Raw genomic sequence first — 21053 nt, forward strand, 5'->3', positions numbered from 1 at the left:
ACCTTGGACAAACTCTGAGAAGTCAAGAAGGTCGGTCTAGTTCCAGGAGATCCTTGTGCTTTTCAGACCAGCTGTGCATTCGAAATACGCCTCCACCCAACAGCTGTTTCTATTTATATTCGGGCAGAAACATCACTTGTTCAAGTAAGGGAACCAGAAGAGTGTACATAGCATTCTTCGCATTAGTCATTTTCACGTTCGTTTTCTTGAATTCTGTCTCCAAAGGCTCTAAACAGACTGAAAACAAATGACTTCATTTCAAGGAGAGGATCAGGAAGAGGGAATGAGAGAAAGAAGCAGAGAAACAGACGGTAACAGAGGGAGAGAAATGCCCATACACAAGGAGAGAGACTGAACAGGGAAATATGTTGAAAAACAAACAGGAAAGAGAGATAGAGGCACTCTCTATCTCTTATATCTTGTCCTGAGTTGGCTCAAAGGTTTCTTAATGTGCAGATTGTTATTTGGTCATATAGATGGTGTTTACTCTTATAAGCGGGATACAGTTTCTGTCCCCCCCCCCCCCCCCCCCCGTTCTATTCAATGTATTTATGGCATCTCTGGGCTTTGATTTGCAATCGGCTGGATTTAAAGTACTTATGTATGCCGATGATATTGCGGTTTTAATTCCAGTAATAATGAGTGTTGGAGATAGGTTTGGTTTCTACATGAATGGTCGGTTATCATTTAAATCTTAACAGTGAGAAAACCAAATTTCTCTTGGTTGGTTGTAAGGAAGCTAACTTGATACCTGGTCCCTTCATAATATTATTACTGCTTATTATCTTTATATACTGCCTGAGTATGAGTTGAGGTGGTTTTTACATACAATTGTACAGGTACTTGCACTGTCCCTAATAGGCTCACAATCTAAGTGGTATATTGTACCTGGGGCAATAGAGGGCTAGGTGACTTACCCAGGGAGACTAGACTTGAACTCAGCTCACCAGGATCACAGTCCACTGTTAGGTAGCAGTGGGAATTGAACCTGGTTTGTGAAGAAACAGTGTATTTTAAGCCTGTAAAATATATTGGATATTTTCCTGCCTTAATTATGTCCTAAAGTGTATTTCTCCTATTTGGCCAGCAGGCAGTGTTTTTTTGCTGTAAAGCGGTTGCAGAGAAATGAATTATCTTTCTTTAGTTTTAGCACACAGATAGGAAGTAAGAAATTTGTTGTTCCAGGCTCTGATTGGCCCAGGAGCTCATTTCTTTTAGAGTGTAATGGTTTTGCCTCCAGTCTTAGTCAGGGAGAAAAGAGAGACAGATCTCTTGTTGAGGTTCGGTGAACAGTTATATGTCCTGATCTTCCCGGGTACTTTTAGAAAGTAAACAAATGTTTAGATAGTTTATAATTGATCCTATTTTAGTTACCTGCCACAAAAAAAGAAAAGTACTAAAGGTCTGTCACAAAATACCTAGCCACTCGCTTGGGGTTACCCCAGGCAGGTGGCTAGGAGTTTTTGACAGTTATGAACAAGTTAAGATGAGTATAGAAATATTTTGTTCAAGAGAAATTTAGATTATTAGTGCAAGCTCTAATCCTAACTAAAATTGACTATTACAATATCATATATTTGGAATATACTAAACATCTAATTAGAAAACTCCACACAATTTAGAATATAGCCATTCGACTTATCTGTGGTTTAAAGAAATTTCCTTAGGAGAAGTAGCCTAGTGGTCAGTGCAGCAGACTTTGATCCTGGGGAACTGGGTTCAATTCTCACTACAGTTCCTTGTGACTCTGGGCAAGTCACTTAACCCTCCATTGCCCCAGCATATACTATGCAAACCACTTTGAATGTAGTTGCAAAAACCACAGAAAGGCAGTATATCAAGTCCCATTTCCATTCCCATTATGCTTGGTTCCACCGATTAGCAGTGGAAGCTCAGATAAGTTTCAAAGTTTGCTGTTTTGTTTTTAAGCTTGTCCAAGGTTTTGCTCCAGTTTATCTATACCCTTGGATTACAGTACTAACATCAACAAATAACACTCAGAATTATTTTCCTTTATCTTTACCCTCTTTCAAAGGATTGTGTTCTAAGAAAATGTTTTCTAATTTTTTTGTTTATCAGCCTCCAAAATTTGGAATGCTTTGTCTGCCTTGATTATTACTGTCTCCTCTTACAAATCTTTCTATAAACTTCTTAAGGTAGTCTTTTATTTATTTATTTATTTTAGGAAACATGTACTTTCAGACCAGTGATGGTTAGTTTGTATGTTATGATTTTCTAAGTACCTTTTGTAAGCTCTCAGGACTGGTGCCAGGCAGCATTAAAAATGGGCTCAGCATGTGGGAAAGCCCCATGTTAAGACACACTAAGCCCATTTTTAATGCATTTTACTAAGAGGGCCCCAAAATTAGCACCAGTAGTTTGGAAGTAGGACTGGTGCCAGGCAGACTTCTACGGTCTGTGCCCAAAAATCGTTAGGGAGAGACAGAGGCATACCAGTGTTTAATCATAAAGAAGTGGCAGATTCAACTCTGGGCACCTTGACTGGATGGACCATATAGGGCTTTGTCTACCAACATTTACTATGTTACTATGGGGCTCATTTTCGATGGATAAAAATGTCTAAAAAGTGGCATAAAGCAGCATTTGGACATTTTTCTCACAAAATGTCCAAATTAGTATTTTCAGAAGATTTTCTATAGGGCGTGTCAGGGGCATGTTAAGGGTGTGATTTGAGCATTCCTAAGATGTTTTTCAGCCATAATGTAACAAAACTAAAACTAAGATGTTTTGAGCTAAACCTGTTTTTATAACAAATAAGGCACAAAAGGTGCCCTAAATGACCAGATGACCACTGGAGGGAATCACAGATGACCCCACAATACCCCCCAGTGATCACTGACACCCTCCCACCCCCCAAAAATGTAAAATAAAATATGACTTACCAGCCTCTATGACAGCCTCAGATGTTGTAGCCGGGCCTATTAGAGCAGCATGCAAGTCCCTAGAGTAGTGTTGTGGTCAATGCAGTGCACTATGGAGTGAGGGGACACAGGTCCTTATCTCCCTCTACCTGTCACACTTGTGGTGGAAACTGTGACCCTTCCCAAAGTCACTAAACCTTACTGTACCCACATATAGGTGCCCCCTTCACCCATAAGGGCTATTGTAGTGGTGGACAGTGTGTTTTGGGTGGGCTTTGGAGGGCTCAGGGGACAAGATAAGGGAACAAAGGTGAGATGTGTACCTGGGAGCATTTTTTATGAAGTGCACAGAAGTGCCCCCTAGAGTGCCCCATTGCTCTCCTGTGATGTCTAGGGGACCAGTCTGCTAAAAATGCTGACTCCTCCTATACCCCAATGGCAAGAATCTCTATGTTTTGCACTTATTCTTTTTTTTTTTTCCAAAAATGGAGCAAACCCAAATGTCCAAAGCATAAACCCTTGTTTGAAATAGTATTAAAAAAATAATGACCTTCTTTCCTATTTGGATTTTGGACATTTTGTGCAAAACGTCCAAAGTTGGACTTAGATGTCATATCGAAAATGCCCATCCACGTTACCTGAGGCAATGGAAGGTTAAGTGACTTGCTCAAGATCACAAGGAGCCAGAGTGGAATTTGGATGGATTTCTGGTTTTCAGCCTGCTGCTGTAACCAAAAGGAGAGAGAAAAAGAAAAGCAAAGAACAGGTCATAAATCCAGAAAGAGGGAGGGAGAAGGACAGAGGAGAGACTCAGACAGAAATATAGGGGAGAGAGAGAGAAAAAGATATTTAAAAAAAACGTGGCGAAAGAACGCTGACTGCGTTAGTTAGCATAGAATGCCCTCTAGTGGCAAAACTATAAAATGTAACCTGATGAAGGTAGTGTGATTGCCCTGTTAGTACAGAAATAAGGGGGAAAGTTATCAACATGAGCTTACATTAAGATGGAGTATTTTACTACAAGTTGTGTTATTTTAACACTGCATCCTATTTTATGCAATCAGACCCTGTGTTAAAATTACCTGTCTTAACTGTAGCCCATGTTGATAACGTTCTCCCTAAATGCCAACAAATAGATTACAGTAACATGGTAACCTCTCTATGCCCTCTTTGAAGTATGAAGGCCAGTTAAGTTTTGCTTTGATCCCATCCTCTTTCTATATAGGGATCCTCTATGTTTATCTCACATGTTTTTGAATGTTGTCACAATTTTGTCCCCCACCTCCTCCATTGGGAGATCAAGTATTCCAGGTCTCCATCATCCTCTCCCTTAAAAGATATTTCCTGATGTTACTCATAAGTCTACCATCCTACAGCCATGTCTGCTAGTTTTACTGCTTCCCCATCTCTGGAAAAGATTTGCCTGTATATTAACACCTTTCAAGTATTTACAGGTCTGTATCATAGCTCCCTCCTTTCCTCTAGATAATACATGTTCAGGGTATACAGCGCAGGTGAGATGTTTTATTTGAACTAACATTGCCTATGTGCCTTCTTATAAAATTATCCTCCCTATGTATTATTTTGACAACCCATATAAAACTTTTTATGCCAGTACAGTTATTTGAATCATATCAGGGGTTGGGAACAATTTATTTTTTATTTTTTTTACTGCTGCAGAACTGGCTACATAGGGACGGTGGCTTGTCATTCATCCCCAGATTACACCTGTTGCGCAATAAGAAGAAAGTTGGGCTTTTTGGATCCCTGGTTGCCCGTCAGCCTAGCTGTGGAACTAAAGCCACTCTCCCCCCTGTCTCAATCTGAAGGGTACAACAAGACAATAGTTTGGAGTCTGGTTTCTCCAGTAGAATAATTTTATGTCCCTTCTGGCAAGCATTGTCCTATTGTAGACTGGCAATTGGTTAACAGATTTTAAAAAACAGAAAGTAGGGTTAAATGGTTGATTTTTGCAGTGGAGAAAGGTGAATAGTAGAGTTCCTCGAGGATTTGTATGGTGACCATCAAACATATAAATGGCAAGTGACCGACTCACCTGCAAATGCGCAGTAGAGACTGGTTTTGGACAATTGTGCATGATTTATCAGATTAAGGCCTTTAGGACTACATACCATTTCCGTATGGTTGTTTTATGCATTGATTTTCCACAGATTGGATTAAGATGCTTTGTGATTTGATGCAGAGTACTGCAAAATGTTTGGTCCATGGGTTGGGTATAAATATTGGTTAAGATCTTGCATTTGTTAGAGCCTACTGGCTGGATATCACTCCCTAGAAAATTTGAGGGCTGCTACTAAGGAGTTTTTGTGGGTACCCACACTGAATGATTTGGGGTTGAGGTTCACACAGCTTGGATCCTTTTTGGTTGTTGCACCGACCTTATGGAATAAATTTCCAAAGAGTGTTCAATTGGAATCAAACTATTTGCAAATTTGTATATAGGTTAAGTCCTGGCTTTTGGAGCTGTGTCAAGGTGCAGAGTTTTGAATGGGGTAGGTCGGAGTTTCCTGTGTAGGGGTGGAAGGTTAGCTAGTGGTTCTCTTTATTGTATTGGATGTGTGTGTGGTGGGGGAGGGGGAGGGGGATAGGTTAGCTACCATTTCTCTTATTGTGTTGAGGGGGATTTTCCTGTGAGGTTACAGGAAGGTTATCTAACTTTACCTGTAATGTATTGGGGGGGGGGGGGGGGAGAAGTTTCCTGTGTAAGGGTGGAAAGGTTATCTAGGTTTGCTCTTATTGTATCAGATAGGTATGAGGAAATGTATGGGTTGTAAAGTGTTTTTGTTGGGAGCAATGTCCTTTATTATTTAGGGTTAAAACTCATCTTTATTGAAGAATCATTCCATTACATCTGAGCATTATATAATAATTACATATTTTCAAGCATTCATATCAAACCTCTCTATGCCATTTAGTATTTTATCCCTCCCTGATTCCCCCCCCCCCCATACCATACTACTATCAATCACTTAGGGCTTGTTTTACTAAGCAGCTCTAGTGATTCCCATGAGGCAAATGGGAGGAAGCCCATAGGAACTGAATGAGCTTCCTCTCATTTACTGCACTGGGAATCAGTAGCATGGCTTAATAAAAGAAGCCCTAGCATGTTTGTAATGGGCTTGAATCTCTACTTCCACCTCTGCACCTTACTAGTCATTTGCAGTGTATTAAGAAGAGCACTATGGAGCTGTATTATCAGTGTCACATATTCTTACAAACTTTTAAATCATTCTCCCAACCCCCTCCTATTTAATGCTGTCATCCGTTCCACACATAATAAAGTGTGCATCTGATTTCCCCATACTGTAACTGTAGGAGCTTCCAGCTGTATCCATTGTAATAATATACTTTTCTTAGCAATCAAACAAGCTTTTCTAGCAAATATAATCTGTTCCATTGAGTCCGCTTCCAGCTTATCCTCTGTATTTGACAAGCATAGTTCTTGTGTTCTGGGCTGTCTCATCATTGCTATTAGATGAGTGCATAAATCAGCCCAGTTTGTACTAATTTCAGGGCATTCCCGCAGGCACTGAAGATATGTCCCTTCTATATCTTTACATTTGGCACGTGCTCCTGAGATGCTGTTCCATATTTTACTAACCCATTTGGGATACATATATAATCTGTGCAGTATTTTCTACTGCATCTCTAAATTGCGCTTTCTTCACTACTGATTCTCTCCCCAACAATCCCTCTAATAAATCTTCCCCTCCATATATTCTCGTTGGAAGACCTGAGCCCATTTTTGTACCATTGTTTGGAATAGAGTGGCCACAATCTTTTTAATGTATTTCTTATAATAAGAACCTACAAACCCTTTATCCACTCCCTTCTGGGGCCACATCCTGTCAAACAGAGTCCCCCTTTCATGGCCTCAGCATTTGTTTTTAGTATTTCTGACACATGATGATATATTTGTGCATAGCAAACTCTATCTTGTTCATTCAGGTGATAGGGGGCCTGCAGTATCTCAAAGAGAATGACCATGATTGGGTCTGGTTCTGTCAAATGTTTCAGCCATTAAATGCCCTTGCTGTGTCATTGCCCATATCCTTAACTCTCCACCCATGGCGGAAACTGTCCATTGCCTAGAATAGGCAAATGAGGAGAGCTCTTTGCCTTTATCACATATCTTTTACAGCTCTCCCTCCATGTCCAACTTGTTGATAAAATGAGTGGATTACATTTGAATAGTGATCACTTTGCATGGAATAAATATGCTAGGGTATAAAGCTTGGCCATCTATTTTTCCAGTTTCAGATTACAAAACTGTGATGTATCCCATATCCAATGCCATGTTTGCCTAAGAAGGTATGCAATGTAATGTATCCTGATGTCAGACAATCCCATGCCTCCTTTAGTTTTAGGAATTTGCAAAAGGGGTTCATATGCGGCTTCCTTCCTGCCCATAGAAAGATACTAAGCATTGTGTTCCACTTCTTAATGTCTACTCGTTTTAATGCTATAGGTACATTTTGGAGCAAATACAACATTTTGGCAATAGTATCATTTTAAATGGTAAATGTTTCCATGTTCTCATTAGATTATTTATTATTTCCATCACTGGTTTTATATTCACTTGATAAAGTTTATGACTCTGTCTTGGGATGATGACTACTAAATATTTTAATTTATAGGGCGCAGTCACCTCTCCATTGGGAATCTCTTGTTTACCCCATAAATGTGGATTTCATTACATTTACCTTCAGCCCCGTAAATCTATTAGTTATAATTTGTTTTTATTTAGGATATTTTGTTAATCATTACATTGTAATCAGTGTTTTGATTGTTTATGTTTGTTGTAAACCAGATTGAACCTCAGAAACAGTGGGTTATAAGCTGCTAAAACAAAATAAAGTGAAATAAATGTTTGTATTGGAGGAGTTTTCTGTGTGGGCGCGGGAAGGTTAGCCAGTTTTTCTCTTATTGTATTGGACAGATGTGACTGAACGTATGGGTTGTGAAATGTTTTGTTGGGGGGGGAGGGCAATGTCTCCAAATGGGTCAGTTCCTAGGGTATGTGGAGCAAGATCGCTATCTCTGGAAGTTACTGCTAACACTCTCGGTAGTATTGCATCACACTAAAGAGAGCTTCCTTCTGGAGTTCATAAGATGTAACATGCATAGTCACCCTATCCTGGTGTGCCTGAAAATTTCATTGCAATCAAGCCTGTGCACCCAAAATAATGGGAAATATTTCTGTAACTTTCTGCCACATTTTTTCAGTCTTGGACTGCATTTCTTGGTACTTGAGGATCTTTTCTCTCTCTCTCCATATGATTCTTAATCACTTGAGACTGACACCTCTATGATCAATGTCATTCTGGTGTTTTTCACTTTTATCACTATGTCCAGTTTCCTTGCATATAGCTTTTTATCAGCCAGAATGGGGATATCCCAAGTGATTATAACCTGTTCATTCTCTGTAATTCTCTTAAGGTTATGATCCCAGTGCTTTTTCAGCACAACAATACTGTAATGTTTGCAAAATGTCTAATGGATAAGATGTGCCACCATATATTGTGTCTTTTTGTGTACAAACCTCTTGTCATCAAAACTCTGCAGCCAGAGTGACCGTTTCCAGCTCTTTTTTTACAGAATCTACAGATGTCTGTTGTACCATCTTTTTTCTAGGCAGCAGGACACCAGTGGTTCCCAAACCTGGTCTGGAGGAACCCCAGCCAGTCAGGTTTTCAGGATATCCACAATGAATATCCATGTGCTAGATTTGCATGCAATGGGGGCAGTGCATGCAAATCTAACTCATGAATATTCATTGCCGATATCCTGGAAACCCGACTGTCTTGGGTTCCCCCAGGACATGTTTGGGAACCATTGCTGAACACCATCTCATTTGTAATCCACTGTCCTAGGCTCAACTCTCAGTTGGTCATCCTTAAAAATGTCCTTCTTTTTGGACATAGATGTTTCTTCCCATTCGAAAATCCCTGTTGGACATCCTACTTTTAGGCCTTCCCTTGCTATTTGGATGACCTGCAGTGTGAAATGTCCAAATTCTGACTTTCCATAATCAGGAGCTGGACGCTTTTAGTAGACGGGCATTTTTTTTAGGCATTTTATGTTGTTCCTCTTTGAAAATGAGCACCTTACTTTAATATTTCAACACTTTTTATGTATTTGGATCTGAAGAAACTATTAAGCAAACCTGAAGGCCTATGATAGCAGCTCTATAGGTATAAATTGATTCTTCTCTTTTTCCAAGAATCTCTTTACTGGTTAATCAAATATTCCAACCTGAGAAACAAATTCAGCAGTACAACTTATTAAATTTTACATTTTCCTTCCCATCCTTTTTTCTCATCTTTATCCTCAGAAAGCTTTGATGTTTGTAGTGTAACCCGCTTTGGGTTTAAAGTGGAATTAAATGTTTTAAATAAATAAATAAAGTAGGGGCCCTTTTACTAAGTCGCATAGGTGCCTATGTGCATACAACGCGTGTCAGATTAGAACTACCACCCAGCTATCGCGTGCCCCAGGCGGTAATTGTAATTTTGACACACATCCAAAACGCGTGGCAGAAAATAATTTCTATTTTCTACCATGTGTCGCTATCCGGGAGGTAATCGTCAGTGTACTTGCGCTAATGATTACTGCCCAGTTAACGCGTGAGACCTTACCGCTAAGTCAATGGGCCTCAGGCCCCAAGTGGGTGCACGCTGATTTTTATTTTGCTGCACGTCCATTTTTGGCAAAAAAGGGCTTTTTTGTAGGCATGCTGAAAAGTGGACCTGCTCGTGTCCAATACACATGCCTACACCAGCACAGGCCATTTTTCGGCACACCGTAGTAAAAAGGCCCTTAATTTGTTACCTTCCACCTCCTTTTCAATCCTTCAACAACACCCCTCCTTATAACAAGTCCCCATCTCCCTCTTAAATCTCCCCCTCCTCCTCTGGCATTCGCTGATTCTTATAAATTACCTCATGGGCATGGAGGAGTTTTCTTGTTTGTACATCCAGTTTGTCAAGGTCTTTAAGAGGCTGGTCTACAATTCCAAAGCTGTATGAGAGTGTGGGAATTGCCAGATGATTAACAGCTTGCATCTTATTCCATGATGTTAATACACTCTTCAGTATTCTGTAATATTCTTTAGTGATCTTTTCTCTCAGTGATTTATGCTTCATTTTTGCTCCTCTCTCCACTCCGAAATATTTATATACACCTTCCTGTTCAAGTTCCTTTACCTCTTCTCAGCCATCAGCCAGAGGGATGTTTTCAGTTTTGCTCAATTTTCTTCTGGTGAATGTTTTTTTTTGTTTTGTTATCTGGGATCTGTTTTAAATCATGCTATTTGTCTAGAACAAAAGTCATCTTGATGTCATCTGAGAAGCTTTTCACTACACTGAGTTGTTTTGCTAATTGTTGGTCACTGGAACTGTGGAGCTTCAGGTCATCTACAAACAGTAAATGTGATGTAACCTTTGGATCATTACCATCTTTAGAATTAAGGCTAAGCCCATAGTCCAAAGAGTTAATAAGAGTACTCAGTGGATTAAGTGCCATACAAAACAAAAGTGGAGACAGGGAGTCTCTCTGAAATATGTCTTGCTTGATCTGGATGTTAGGAATAACAAACTGTCCATCTTATTCATACTTCAGACAGAATGTTGTTTGTCACATTTTCATGGTGATTTTGATGTACTTGAACAATTCATGAGTTTATTTTGTATATTTATTACTAAGGAACGTGGGATGCTATTAAAGGCCTTCTTATAATCGATCTATGCTATACTGAGATTTTTGCTTTTCTTAGAACTGGTCATGATGGCTTTATTCAGCATTAACTGGTCCTTGTTTCCATGTGTGCCTTCTTATTACCCTTCTGTTCTATTCCTATGTTGTTATTAGAGTTGACTGGACTTAATATGATCATTATATTTTGTTGTAAGTTACCTCCAGAGGTCTGGTAAAGGCAAGTGAATAAATAAATACATTTAATAATTCAGAGTTTGCTCTGTGACATTTAAACTTGACTTTCTATTTTTTAAGGGAAATAGAATTGATTTTTCACTTCATGCTAATTGTATTTTGAGGATTCATTATATTTAAGTTTGCATGTTAATTATGGTAATGAGCACTTATGCTTTTGTTTCATTAACACGAATGAAATATTAAACAGGGAAATTATTTCTTCAGGCTGAAAGGACTCTGTCATTTCTCTGCATTTTGTGAAATGAAAACCTCCGGCATCTCTCCAACTGCTGCCTGCTCAGTGGCTTGGTCTTACAGTACCCAAGTTCTCCTGCAGTGTAAACATCAAACTGTATGATCTTGACTGACAGGGAGTTTAATTATCTTAAGATTTATATTCCACAATTCTTGGTGTTTATCCTATCCAAATTGGATTATGTAGGAACCCAGTAGATGACAGCAATAAAGAGCAAAATGGCCCATCTAATCTGCCCAGTAAGATGGTTAGGACAGTAAATGCCACTTTTGATAGGTTGCTTTCCTCCCCCCCCCCCCCCCCGCATTATTAATAAGTGCAAAGTCATTTCACTGGTGTTCTGAGCCAAAACCCTCCATGGTTGGTTTCCATCCTCTTCCTATTTAAGAATCCTCTATAAATAGAGATAACAGCAACAAAATACAGAGATAAAAATGGCAAAGAACATCTATATTCCACAAATAGGAGTGGCCTAGTGGTTAGGGTAGGGTCCTGAGGAACTGAGTTCGATTCCCATTTCAGGCACAGGCAGCTCCTTGTGACTCTGGGCAAGTCACTTAACCCTCCATTGCCCCAGGTACAAATAAGTACCTGTATACAATATGTAAGCCGCATTGAGCCTGCCATGAGTGGGAAAGCGCGAGTTACAAATGTAACAACAACAAAAAATAGAACAGGCCCCTCTCATCCACATAAACATATTCTATAAAGCAGACCCCTCATGTACCTCCCAAGCTCATAAATGGGAAGAAATTCATTTGCAAATTTATCTTCCAGCTATCTCCCCATGGGGAGCATCTCTGATATAGATAACAAAATCCTGGTCAGTCATAAAAGAAACAGGAGCTGGCCAAACAGCCAAAGTCTTCAGGAGTTTCTGAAATATGTCATATTGCTTCAATTCTGAACTTGAATCAGTTAATTCCATAAAGAAGGAGTGCTACCCCCCTCCCCCAATGGAAGACCTTTCCCTGAATTTTACAAATCAATAGGTCATATTCATCACTAAAAAAAAAAGCCAGTTGGCTTGGGTTGAAGCAAAAGGGTAGAACCAGACTGCAGCACTGAATCTGAACTAGGAGGACCTCTGGGTTTTGGCTTTGAAGGTCAAACACATGATATTTGAACAGGAGTCAATGGAGTGACATTAACAGGAGGGTGGTGTTGTACCATCTTCTACCTTTGCAATGCTTGGGCACAAGCTGGTTGCATCTTCGGGTGACTAACTGGATTAATGCAGAATCAATAGTAGCTCCCAACTCTTCATCTCCTACTTTAAGGCACACCTGCTTTTCCCAGCCAGGGTAGCTCTCTTTTATTGGTGTTTAGATTAGGTCTAGTGATCTGTGACAGAGGTATATAAAATCATGGGACATAGGAACAGGCACATAGGGAATGGTTCTTTACCAAATATTAGTATAATTAAGGGACACTGCATGAAAGTAATAGGTAGCAGGTTTAAAACAAACTGCATTTCCTCCATCAGCACAGTTAATCTGTATTAGCAGTGCTATAGCAGTGATCAAAAATGATTTGAACACATTTTCAAAGGATAGGTTAATTTTAAAAATGATTAACCAGACGGACAAGTGGCCTAATGGTTAGTGCAGTGGCCTGACAACCTGGGTTCAATTTCCACTGCAGCTCCTTGTGACTCTGGGCAAGTTGCCTAACCCTCCATTGCCCCAGGTACAAAATAAGTACCTGTATATAATATGCAAACCACTTTGATTGTAACCACAGAAACGTAGAATATCAAATCCCATCCCCTTTACTTCAGGGAATGAGTAACATGGAATGGAGTTTTCTATTAACATGTTCTGGGTACTTCCGTATCACCTGCCTGGTCATTGGTAGTGACAGAATGGACCTAGGGTCTGACTCAGCATGGCACTTCTTACGTTCTTAGGACCTCACCTGACAAAGGACTGCATACAGTTGGTAATGGCATAAACAGGAAGAACACAGCCTGAACTGATTAATCTTTTGACACAGTGCAGTTAATCAGAGATAAGTGGAAAGCGTAACTTAAAGACACAGGATTCCCACTGAAAAATGGAACATTCCCTACCGCAATCCAGATGGTGACAAGAATCCACAGGCTGATGGGGGTCGATGTACTAGGGATATTGCCCATTTCTGGGATCTTCAGCCTTTGTCAGTTCACATTTTGCTGATTACTGACAGTGTTCCACTCAACTCTCTTGAAAAAAAATATATATATATTTCCAAGAAACCAAACCTCAGCAGTTGTTCCCAACTATAACAATAACTTTAATGTGTCATTTCCACCACTGAACACACTAATTTCTGACCACGGGCTCCTCTTGTGCAGAGCAGAACAGATAAAACCACAGAAATGTAACTGTACAGCTCATCAGTACCTGCTCCAGTGTCCTGTGATTCAGCTGCAGCCCTTGGTACATTCAAAGGTAACAGGAGCAGGGAAATCACAGGAAGAGCATCCCATTCTGAGTGGTGTATCCTCACCTAAGAAGGGCAGCAGATTGTCCCACATCAGAAAGGGTGCAAGAGGGGAAGGGTTACATTTCCACCTCAGAAGAGAACTGTAAACCATCAATGGATGTGAAATGCTTACATGCTTTAAATTACTAATGTTCCTAAGAATGATGTTTCTTACAGTATAAGAGGTGTCATCTCATATGTACTGGAAAAAAATACAGTCTCTCAATCCTCTGCCCCACAATCTTGATTATGTGTGTCAACAGGACAGATATAGCTCATTGCAGCTTCACTTTCAGATTCCAGGTCATTCAGGAACATTCTAGAGGTTTAATTTTTCTCAAAAAGAGCACATCGGTCATCAGACTCGGTGGGTGTTTCTGCAGGCAGATCTGGGAGATGTCGCCCGCTCAGTCTTAAACTGGGCAGTCCCTGGGCAAGGTGCGGACAATATCCTCCAGACTCTGTTTCTCAGCTTGGATCTCATTAATCTCCCGCTCGTATTCCTGGATCTTTAACCTCTGCTCTTCTGCCCCCTGCTGGAGCTGCTGCAGCTTCTGGTCCAGGGCCCCAGACTGTGCCAGGCGCTGCTGCAGGAGTTCCAGCTCAGCCCAGCTCTTGCTCAGCACTCTGCTGCTATGTCCATCCTGGCCCGGTGTTTCTAGAGGATGGGTAAGAGGACAAAATTGATGTTAGCACTGTAAAATTGTGTACTATCGTTTTGGTCTTGTATTTTATTTAAAGTTTGATTTGCAGTAATCTGCTTAAGCTAGTTTGTTTGTATTACAGGAATGTAAACGAGACCTTTAGCTACACTCTCAGATCTCTGCTTTTGCGATATTGATCTGTCCAGTAGCGTAGCCAGGTTGAGGGCGCGAGGGGAGCGGAGAGTGGATTGCCGATGGAGCCGGCGCGAATTTTAAACACGACAGATTGCGTGAAAAATAGGCACAGGTGCTGTTGGTAGTCTGTTTGGGGGAGCGGTCGCTCCCCTGGCGACCCACCTAGCTACGCCTCTGGCTCTGTCCCTCTATTGGCCTGTCTTTCATTGCTGGATGCAGACATGAGCCTCACCTCCTTCACTCCCCCTTAACTTGTTGTATTGCACTGCTCTGATGAGCATTTTTTAAGGTGCTGGAAGAAAATCTCATTATGTTCAGACCCATTATTACTGACTCTCCCCCTTACTTCCCTACCCTGTTTCCTTTGGGTTTTGTCGCCTTACCTACTAAAGATTTTATTCTAGTTTATATGTATTTGTGGTATATCAAATACATATAAACTATGATATATTAAAAAAAATAAGGGAAGAGAAGTGGCTCAGAATAGTTTCAGGGCAGACCCTAGTGTAAGGGTGTGAAAGGAAGCAACTGGAAAAGTCACATATAATACTTTTAATGCCAAATCAGTACTGCAGCCTTTGCCATGGGTATGGGGAGCTCTGGCACAGCCCAACCTCTAATCAAGTGCTGTGACATTCAATGTAAAAGGAAAGCGTGTCTTAAAGAGTTTCTCAGCCTTATGGGCAGGGGGAAAGGTCTTGTATGACGTATGTGTGAGGGTTGTAGTGGCACAATATATGGTAAGTGCTGTCTCTCATTCAGTATACAGAGCAAGATACCAATAACTCGTCTTACCTAAAGCATTGAGCAGATTGGCTAATGCCTCCATGTCCAGTTTCAGGGAGTGCCAGGCATTCAGGAAAGTCTTTTTAACACTCCTCATCCCAGCCTTTACCTTCCTCCCCAGCACAGAAACAGAAAACGGTTACCACCAAATGACAAAAAGGATTTATACAATATACCCACCAGCAGTTCCCAAGCAGTACAGAAGAGGGAAACAGGGTGGAAGAGGCTTTTCTGAAGCTGGGTGCCTGATATGCATGTAGAGTAAATGTGTATAGTCTGTATGCATGTAACTTTGTCTGGACTGAGCACAAATGTTCCCAGGTGCAAGGCCTCACATTTCATGCATAGGCTTGAAAATTCATCCTCATGTATGTAAATAAATGGAGAAAAGTGGGTGGTAAAGAGCAGGTATAAATGTAAGTACATGAATTCCCTGAGTTAACTCTGAACATTTTCTGAAGTTCTGCACAGGGAAAAGAATCCATGTACTATTTTGCACTTATAATATTACATCCAAGTTGCCCAATAAGATTCCGATGTGTCAATACCAACCCAGCAATGTCATGCAGCGTGGGGCTAATTTCATATTGGGTGCTTATGCCTGTGCCTTTATAACATAGGCTTGTGCGATGACTCCCGGTGGAACACAAATTTATATCTGCTCTGAAGAAGGTATAAATGTGTGCTGATTCTTTATGAGGGTAATTTTATAACATCTCACTTTGGTTGACAGGGCAAGAAGGCACCTACATGTCCTTATAAAATTACCCCTTGAAAACTGCATACATCGCTTAGGAGCAGGTGGACATGAATTCACTCCTGCTCCACAATGGACCTAGACCTGGGCTGCATAAAAGTACAACACATCGAAGACACCAATTATCGCACCTTATTAAAAGTAAAGTTGCTAGCTCAGAATAACACGTTCTAGCAAGATAAGCATTGATAAGTGTTGTCTGAGCTGGCAACTTCTTATTCAAAGTAAAGGAGTAATAATTGGTGTTTATTTTGAATAAGAACATAAGAATGTAAGAGTAGCCATACTTGGTCAGACCAATGGTCCATCTAGCCCAGTATCCTGTTTTCCAAACAGTGCCCAAGCCGGGTCACAAGTGCTTAGCAGAAGCCCCGGGGCAAGCAGTTGTTTCCCCATGTCTGTCTCAATAGCAGACTATGGACTTTTCCTCCAGGAATTTGTCTAAACCTTTTATAAACCCAGATAGGCTAACTGCTCTTACTATATCCTCCGGCAAAGAGTTCCAGAACTTAACTATTTGTTGAGTGAAAAAATATTTCCTCCTATTTGTTTTGAAAGTATTTCCGTGTAACTTCCTTGAGTGTCCCATAGTCTTTGTACTTTTGGAATGAGTAAAAAAAACGATTTACTTCTACTCGTTCTACACCACTCAGAATTTTGTAGACCTAACATAGTAACATAGTAGATGATGGCAGAAAAAGACCTGTACGGTCCATCCAGTCTGCCCAACAAGATAACTCATATGTGCTACTTTTTGTGTATACCCTACTTTGATTTGTACCTGTGCTCTTCAGGGCACAGACCGTATAAGTCTGCCCAGCACTATCCCCGCCTCCCAACCACCAGCCCCGCCTCCCAACCACCGGCTCTGGCACAGACTGTATAAGTCTGCCCAGCACTATCCCCGCCTCCCACCACCGGCTCTGGCACAGACCGTATAAGTCTGCCCAGCACTATCCCCGCCTCCCAACCACCAGCCCCGCCTCCCACCACCGGCTCTGGCACAGACCATATAAGTCTGCCCAGCACTATCCCTGCCTCCCAACCACCAGCCCCGCCTCCCGATCTTGACTACGCTCCTGAGGATCCATTCCTTCTGCACGGGATTCCTTTATGCTTATCCCACGCATGTTTGAATTCCGTTACTGTTTTCATTTCCACCACCTCCCGCGGGAGGGCATTCATATCTCCCCTTATCTGTCTCTTTCCAAGCGGAAGAGCCATAACCTCTTTAGCCTTTACTCTTACAAGAGGAGTTCCATCTCCTTTATTATTTTGGTCGCTCTTCTTTGAACTTTTTCTAATTCTGCTATATCTTTTTTGAGATACGGCGACCAGAACTGAATGCAATACTCAAGGTGCGGTTGCACCATGGAGCAATACATAGGCATTATAGTATTTTCAGTCTTATTCACCATCGCTTTCCTAATAATTCGTAGCATCCTGTTTGCTTTTATGGCAGCCGCCGCACACCGAGCAGAAGATTTCAGCGTATTATCTACAACTACACCTAGATCTTTTTCTTGAGTGCTGACCCCTAAGGTGGACCCTAGCATCAGGTAACTATGATTCAGATTATTCTTCCCAATGTGCATCACCTTGCATTTGTCCACATTAAACTTCATCTGCCATTTGGATGCCCAGTTTCCTAAGGTCTTCCTGCAATATTTCACAGTCTGCTCATGTTTTAACAACCTTGAATAGTTTTGTATCATCTGCAAATTTAATCACCTTACTTGTCGTTCTGATTTCCATATCATTTATAAATATGTTAAATAGTACTGGTCCCAATTCAGATCCCTGTGGCACTCCACTTTTCAACCTTCTTCACTAAGAGAAATGACCATTTAACCCTACCCTCTGTTTTCTGTCTAATCAATTCATAATCCACACCAGAACCTTGCCTCCTATCCCATGACTCTTTAATTTTCTCAGGAGTCTCTCATGAAGAACTTTATCAAAAGCTTTCTGAAAATCTAGATACACTACATCAACTGGCTCACCTTTATCCACATGTTTATTCACGCCTTCAAAGGAATGAAGCGAGTTGGTGAGGCAAGACTTCTCTCAGCTGAACCCATGCTGTCCCATTAAACCATAGTTGTCTAGATGTTCTATAATTTTACTCTTTGTAACAATTTCCACTATTTTGTCTGGCACCAACATCAGGCTTACTGGTCTATAATTTCCCAGATCACCCCTAGAACCCTATTTAAAAATCGGCGTCACATTGGCCACCCTCCAATCTTCAGGTACTACAGACAATTTTAACAACAGGTTACATATTACTAAGAGCAGATCAGCAATTTCATGCTTGAGTTCTTTGAGTACTCTTGGATGTATGCCATCCAGCCCAGGTGATTTACTACTCTTTAATTTGTCAGTTTGGCTCAGTACATCTTCCAGGTTCACTGATATTTCTTTCAGTTCCTCTGCATCATCCTCCTTGAAAACCATTTCCAGTACAGGCAGATCTCATATATCTTTTTCCGTAAAGACAGAAGCAAAGAATTCATTCAGTTTCTCCACTATGGCCTTGTCCTCCCTGAGTGCCCTTTTGCTCCTTCGTGATCTAACGGCCCCACAGATTCCCTCACAGGCTTTCTGCTTCTGATGTAACTGAAAAAGTTCTTACTGTGAGTTTTAGCCTCTGTGGCAAGTTTCTCTTCACATTCTCTTTTAGCCTTCTTTATTAATGCTTTGCATCTGACTTGCCAGTGCTTATGTTGCTTCTTATTTTCTTCATTTGGATCCATTTTCCCATTCTTTGAAGGACAATCTGTTGGCTATAATAGCCTCTTTTACTTCACCTTTTAACCAGCAGGTGTAGAGACATTCTATTGAAGACTCCTGAGGCAGGCCAGTGTGGCCGAAACACGACTCATGTTGAGTCTTTGGATGCTTTAATAAACTCCTTTTATTTTGGATATCATCCAGTTGCCCCCTTTTTTGTCACTTTCACTGTGTTGGACACGATTTGTGATTGTGAGGGCTCCTGTTCTTCTGTGTGTTTGCTATGTAAAAGTACACACAGTCTTGTCATTGGGGGCAATTTTATAAGAGGTCCTTAAGTACTAAACTGTTATATACATGCAAGAATGCCTTTATGAAATTACCATCTGTATCTGCTTGTGTTTTTTTTATAATATGTATTATACATCACAACGTTGCCAAAATGATGCCTTTGGAATGACTACACATGGCAAGAGCCTAAGGATGACCCGTCTTGTGCTTAAACATGTGCATTCAACTGTACAATTTTAGAAACATTTGTTTCCTCAAGTAAAACAGAAAATGTTTCATAAAGTCATCATCTACATGGACATCTGTTAAAAATATCCAACTGTAATGCGTCCTCACTAATTACTTCCACCCTCAAATACAGTGATGTTGGTTAGGGGCAATCTATGGCAACCACAGAAAATAACTTCCAAATCATTTTAACCCTTTAACTTGGAAAGATTTGGGACCTTGTTCACAACAGACTTTTAACTACTTTGTGCCCATGGCAAAAATCTGTAGTGAATCAGTTCCTTACTGTTATCTGTGCAGTCTTAGGGGTCAGTGTTACTCTATTATAGTACTCTTCACTCCCGGTCCTCAAAAGGTAGGTTTTCAGGATAGCTCCTAATGAATATGCATGAGCATGAGGGAGATTTGCATACCTACTGCCTCCTCCACTGTATGCAAATATCTCTCATCATATGCAGCAGGTGACTTTCTTGTTTGGGGAGGCTGAAGCAGAGACGCAAATGTGCAAATAGTAGCAAGTAACTGAAAATGGATCAATTAGAAAACTAATTAAACATTTGCATATTGTCTAAACAGTACCTGGGAAGAACAGGACATACATCTGTTCACAGAGCCTTAGCAAAGAGATTTGGTTCTCTTTTCTCCCAGCTTAAGACTGAAGCAACAACCAGCAACAACTGCTGCAGGGTTGCCAGGTGGAAAATTTTTTTCCAGCCTAAAGGAGCCCAAAATCCAGCCCAAAACCCGCCCAAACTCAAACCCCGCCCCTGACACCCCCGCCCCCGCGTCATCACCCCCGCCCCCGCCGTCATCAACCCCGCCCCCGCCGTCATCGGCCCCGCCTCCCCCGTCATCGGCCCCGCCTCTCCCGTCACTAACCCCGCCTCCCCCGTCACTAACCCCGCCTCCCATGTCACTAACCCCGCCTCCCACGTCACTAACCCCGCCCAGAAACGTCATTAACCCCGCCCAGAAACGTCATTAACCCCGCCCACCGCGGCCGAAAAAGCCGGCGAAAAAACCGCCCCGAAGCCAAAAAGGAGCCCAAAAAACCGCAACCCGCCGCGGGCAAAAATTTCCCACGGCGGGTCGCGGAAAACCGCCCAATTGGGCGGTAAAACCGCCCCACCTGGCAACAGTGAACTGCTGGGTAATTTCAAACTCCAGGCCAATCAGAGCCCAGTCAACAAAGATTCACTTCTTCACTAAGTGAAACTAAGAGGGCATGCACTTTTCTATAACAGTGTTAACCTAAAACATGCACCACCTGCTGGCCAAACTAGAGAAATGCACTTGTTTTGTCACAATGTTATTTCATCTTTACTAATGAATACAGATTGATACTGTTTTCTGCAAAGCTGTCCCAGTAGTTATGGATCTCAAGGTACGGGTATGTATGCTAGAATGTTATCTGCAGCTATTAGAGGTAGTTTTAATGGAAAGGAGTAGGGTGTGTCAGTTTTAAACATAGCCTTGCTTCATAAATGTTCTTGGAAGAGATCTACATGAATCAGCCCAAGCTGATTAGTGATTGTCTTCTCTAAATCCTCCGAGACAATGATGGGATCTTGCATTGCATTATTTTCATAGTCACAGCATGAAAGGCATATGTAATCTCCTTTTATCTTCAGAGTTCTCCCCCTATGGGCTTTTCTCCACCAACCTACTCTCATTTTTCAAAGGATGACCAGTATTCAATTGTTGCCTTGCGGTAACAGATTGCTATTAAGATTTTACACCATGGTGCTTTTCTATTCACCACTATCTGAATCTCATGTATTTTTTCTTTTCAGCAATTTTTCTATATGTTAAGGAAACATAAAGTAGTAATTAATTATTTAATAATCTGTTATGTCCAGATG

General features: G+C 41.1%; 1 protein-coding gene across 3 annotated transcripts in view; it reads right to left on the reverse strand.

Annotated features, from left to right (window-relative positions):
• Positions 1 to 13352: 13352 nt before the first annotated feature.
• LAMC3 (laminin subunit gamma 3) overlaps positions 13353 to 21053 on the reverse strand; it is a 70098-nt gene continuing 62397 nt past the window's right edge. For 2 of the 3 annotated variants that reach the window (XM_030207815.1, XM_030207816.1), the window contains exons 27-28: positions 15192 to 15291; positions 13353 to 14215 (exon numbers count right to left, since the gene is read on the reverse strand). In XM_030207815.1, the coding sequence (XP_030063675.1) occupies positions 13971 to 14215; positions 15192 to 15291 (345 nt within the window). In that variant the 3' untranslated portion in view covers positions 13353 to 13970. The remainder of the gene's footprint in view (positions 14216 to 15191; positions 15292 to 21053) is intronic. The other variant, XM_030207818.1, reaches the window with a different exon arrangement.

This window comes from Microcaecilia unicolor, chromosome 6 (assembly GCF_901765095.1).
Source record: "Microcaecilia unicolor chromosome 6, aMicUni1.1, whole genome shotgun sequence".
NCBI classification, from domain to species: domain Eukaryota; kingdom Metazoa; phylum Chordata; class Amphibia; order Gymnophiona; family Siphonopidae; genus Microcaecilia; species Microcaecilia unicolor.